Source organism: Notothenia coriiceps, unplaced genomic scaffold (genome assembly GCF_000735185.1).
Source record: "Notothenia coriiceps isolate Sejong01 unplaced genomic scaffold, NC01 NC01_scaffold00031044, whole genome shotgun sequence".
In the NCBI taxonomy this organism is placed as follows: Eukaryota; Metazoa; Chordata; class Actinopteri; order Perciformes; family Nototheniidae; genus Notothenia; species Notothenia coriiceps.
Window position 1 is genome coordinate 1 of NW_011363745.1, and position 4448 is coordinate 4448.

The 4448-nt window shown below is 40.5% G+C and overlaps 1 protein-coding gene across 1 annotated transcript; it reads left to right on the forward strand.

Moving 5' to 3' along the window:
* The first annotated feature begins 270 nt into the window (after positions 1–270).
* On the forward strand, positions 271–1706 carry LOC104959772 (kelch-like protein 41b). The gene is made up of 3 exons (XM_010787668.1): positions 271–459; positions 1154–1300; positions 1383–1706. Exons 1-3 carry the CDS (start codon positions 329–331, stop codon positions 1492–1494), a joined length of 390 nt encoding a protein of 129 aa, XP_010785970.1. The 5' UTR covers positions 271–328; the 3' UTR covers positions 1495–1706.
* The last annotated feature ends 2742 nt before the right edge of the window (positions 1707–4448 follow it).

The following is a 4448-nucleotide window of genomic DNA, read 5'->3' on the forward strand; positions in this document are numbered from 1 at the left end:
AGTTTTGATATTTTACCCTTTTATGAGAACCAAATTGTCGCCAGTTGGGACAACATAGATATTTTCATGAATTTTATATTCTTGATCAAGCAGCAAGTTTCCATCACTATTATTATTATTCCATCACCTTAATTATCATCATTAAGGATAAAGAAGACATGAAGACATTTTCATCGTTATTTACTGGAATGTCCCATTTTAGCCAACACTTGAAAATCACATTAACAAAGAATGTATTCGAAATAAACCTTATTTCCTACTTTTTCTCCACAGCAAAGCCCTGAGCAAGGTGTTTGTGTACAACCACAAGCAGGCAGAGTGGAGGGAGATGGCGTCCATGACGACCCCCAGAGCCATGTTCGGGTCCGTTGTCCACAACAACCAGATCCTGGTGGCTGGGGGGGTCAACGAGGAGGGGCTCATCGCTTCATGTGAAGCCTACGACTTCGCAGCAAACAAGTACGATTCGGGTTGAAACTGGTCTTAGTTGACGAATTGTGTTGAAAATCATATTTATTTCCTTGGACTAATTTCTCTCAGAGCCAACACATACTATGGAGCCTCAAAGTTACAAAATACACATATTTATATAAATATAGGAATAGGTTTTGTTATGTAAATGAAACATTTTAACTTGTGATTAAATGCCATTGATGAGTAATGGCAAAATGTCACCAAGCTAACAAGGTAACCCTTTAGCTTGCTAGCTAGGTAGATACAGGTGCAGTCAATTGATGTCAAAGGTAATAGTGAACTTTTTTATTTACATTAGCCTCTACTAGGTGGATTCCGAATAATTTTTGACATTGTTGATAGTTACCAGGAGCTAACTAATTATTTAAGTAACATCTTTTGGTAGCAATATTTGAGCTCGCTAGCTAAAGAATAGCAGAGGGGACTTAATTATCTAAGAATCATTATCTGTCATTCAAATCACAAATTGACGTGAAGGGAAACACCAATATAAAATCAAGACATCTATATTTATTTGTCATCATTTATTTAAGAATGTCTTGTTTATTTATTTAATATTTTTATTTTCTGGCTCCCAAATACGACGCCTTACCTCATCTCAGCCACACAAAAAACGAAATTGCCCCGTGGCACAGCTCCATCTCACGCCTGACCTTCTCCTCGTGTTGCTTCTCCTCAGGTGGGAGCCCTACACTGAGTTCCCCCAGGAGAGGAGCTCTGTTAACCTGCTGAGTAACGGCGGCTCGCTGTACGCTGTGGGCGGCTTCGCCATGGTTCAGAACGAGGACAACGAGGTGGCTCCCACTGAGGTCACTGACGTCTGGCAGTAAGTCTTCTCAAGTTATGGGACCAGAGTTGACGTGTTTTTCTTGGTTGCATCTGGAGATCTGATTGTTCTGTCTTGTTAGGTATGAGGAGGATAAGAAGCAGTGGAGCGGGATGCTGAGGGAGATGCGCTACGCTGCCGGCTCCTCCTGTGTGTCCATGAGCCTCAACGCTGCCAGGATGCCCAAACTGTAGACAGAAGCACTTTCTTTCTTTCTTTCTAACCCCCCACCAACACCTCCTGACACCCGCCTCATCCCCCAGCGCTGCCTCCGAGTCGTCTCATCCTCTGCACTCACATTTCTGTGTCGAGTTGACCTTTGACATTAATTTTTCTTTACTATAAACACTCAGTTTCTCTTGAAAGACTGCACTATCCCCACAGTATTAAAAAAAAAAAAAAAAAAGACATCATAATTAAGATTGATCTATAGAACTCTGTTTACACCATTTCTAGCATTTTCTTTTGTAAAATAAACATTTGTAAACTTCTGCTTCTTTTTCTGATTCGGTGTGATCTACAGAGAAGGGACACGTCGAGGGAGCGAGAGAAGAGATGTATATTTGTAGCTTCTTTGTAGCGTCAGGTAAACAGAGAAGTGGAACTGGGTTAATAGCAGGTGAAGTGTTGACATTTAAACACTACAAAATAATCTTCAAACATGTCACCACCTTCATTTGTGTCAGCATGTCCATGAGTTACTTCACTGCATGTTCGAGAAATGGAACCATCAAACGTGAGTGGAAAAGTTAAAGTATGTCTCCACAGTTTCCCCTCTCATTGACCTTTAATACATTCACACTGACTCATTGTCATAGCGTTGATTTAACACTTACATTACCAGGTGATGGCACAGGAGGTTGAAGGATTTCTCACCACATTAGACAATCATTGTTCACAAATATGTGTACAACTGGTGTGTTAAGGAGGATAATTAACTTTAGAAATGTAAGGTAATATAGTTTAACTTTCTTCTACCTTGTTTGACTGAAAGTCGAACTGTGCTGGTCTATGTTTGAAACTCGATCAAGAGATTTGAAATAGCTGAAATACAGTTAATGAAATAAAATGAAGTGGGACTTAAAATGGAGAGGCTGCTGTTTAAAAGGTAGCCCAAAGTTCAATTGGCATCAATAAACAAACAAAGGCATGTGAGGCTAGTTGGCAGTAGTTAGAGTCTTTATCTCAAGTCCACTGTCAATACACTTTAGCAGGAGAGCCTCTCATCAATAATCGATTATCATCCACCTTTTAGCTCGTTGTTTTGGTCCAGTCTGCCGATCCCAGCCAGGTCAGTGGCATTCAAAATCTAAGACAAAAAAGTTGCCAATATAGTTCTTATTGGCCCTGGTGCGAAATATTTTCTCTGGCCCTTGCAGCTTTTTTGTTTATACTTGCTAAACCAGGGTAAAACTTATTCCACTTTGCAAGAGAACAATGTATTGTTGTTGAACTTTCAGAATATATGACTTTATTCTCAACATATAGACTTTATGCTCAAAATGCAAAAAGCTATTTATTTTTCGCCTGACACTCTACACAGTCATACAGATGACACTGTCATTTCATTTATTTCCCACATCTTGTTAAACTTCCTCATTACTTTTATACGAAATCAAGGTCTGTCCGTGCCAAATGTTGCCCTTCTTAAAGGCTTTGACATGCCTTTTAAGAAGTAATAACTCTTCTAAAGAAACTCCTGAGGTTACTCACTGGAGAGTTCACTTCATCTGTGTTGTCGGACTTGTTTTCCCGTTATTCTTCGCAATTTTACCTGAAACCTGATCTGTGTAAATACAGCGAACCTTGAGCTCTGTCAGCTCAAGCATGCAACCAGGAAACCAGTGCACATGGCTCAAGGTGAAGCACACAACAGTGGGCTCAAAACTAAACCCTGCTGGAGTTCCCCGTGTGTGAAGAAGGGTTGAAGGGAAGTGGAGCGAGGAGGAGGGGGAGCGACGGAGGGATGGGTGAGAAAACATAACACACTGAAGGCTTGGAGTGAGCACTGATGTAGACACTGGAACTAGAAGTGAGTAGAAATATCAGTTTTTCAACCTTTATCACTCAGCATTTCTGTATGGATGAAACTCACTTTATAGAAATTGCATTTTTTCACAAAGTGTAGTACAAGTATTGCTTTGTGAAATCTGAGTGTATATGCCACGTGTAAAGAACACCAGGCACGTGTCCTCAGTTCTATAATGAGAGCAGATTGAATTTACTGCATTACAGAAAGCTTGCCACAGGCTTCATCAAATCCATAGCGGCTTTCAGAAAGCAGACTGTTTGCAGAGGAAGGAAGAAGCTGTTGTTTGCTTCTTTCCCGCTGAGTTTACTTGATTATTTGTTTCTTTCCTAGTCTGCTCGCCTCTGGGTTTCTGTGCCTGTGACTTCCAGTGGTAATTACCAATGAGTATCTGACAGCTGAGGGAAAGGGAATGAGGATGTGTTCGCTGCCGTTGTTTTTTGTCCTCCAACAACATATAATGTATGACTCAGCCAATTGGAATCTGAAAAAACAGATAATCTTCATGCTGGAAACATCTATTACAAATGGACAAAAAATGTATCATTTGTTCAGCATTTTTATACTCATTGAATCAAAGTACTGTTATTTGCAGTATTGACTCATAATGATGAACCCAGCCAACTTCTAGAAGCTTTGCAGAGCATTTTAGTATTCATTTGAACTACACTGAACAAAAATATAAATGCAACACTTTTGTTTTTGCTCCCATTTTTCATGAGATGAACTCAAAGATCTAAAACATTTTCTAAAAACACAAAATAACCATTTCTCTCAAATATTGTTCATAAATCTGAAAAAATCTGTGATAGTGAGCACTTCTCCTTTGCCGAGAAAATCCATCCCACCTCACAGGTGTGGCATATCAAGATGCTGATTAGATAGCATGATTATTTCACAGGTGTGCCTTAGGCTGGCCACAATAAAAGGCCACCCTTAAACATGCATTTTTGCTTTATTGGGGGGGTCTGGGGGGGTCCGAAAACCAGTCAGTATCTGGTGTGAGGGTTAGGGTTAGGGTTAGGGTAATGTTGTGAATCGAGTGGCCCATGGTGGTGGTGGGGTTTTGGTATGGGCAGGCGTATGTTATGGACGACGAACACAGGCCCCTCCCCCCCC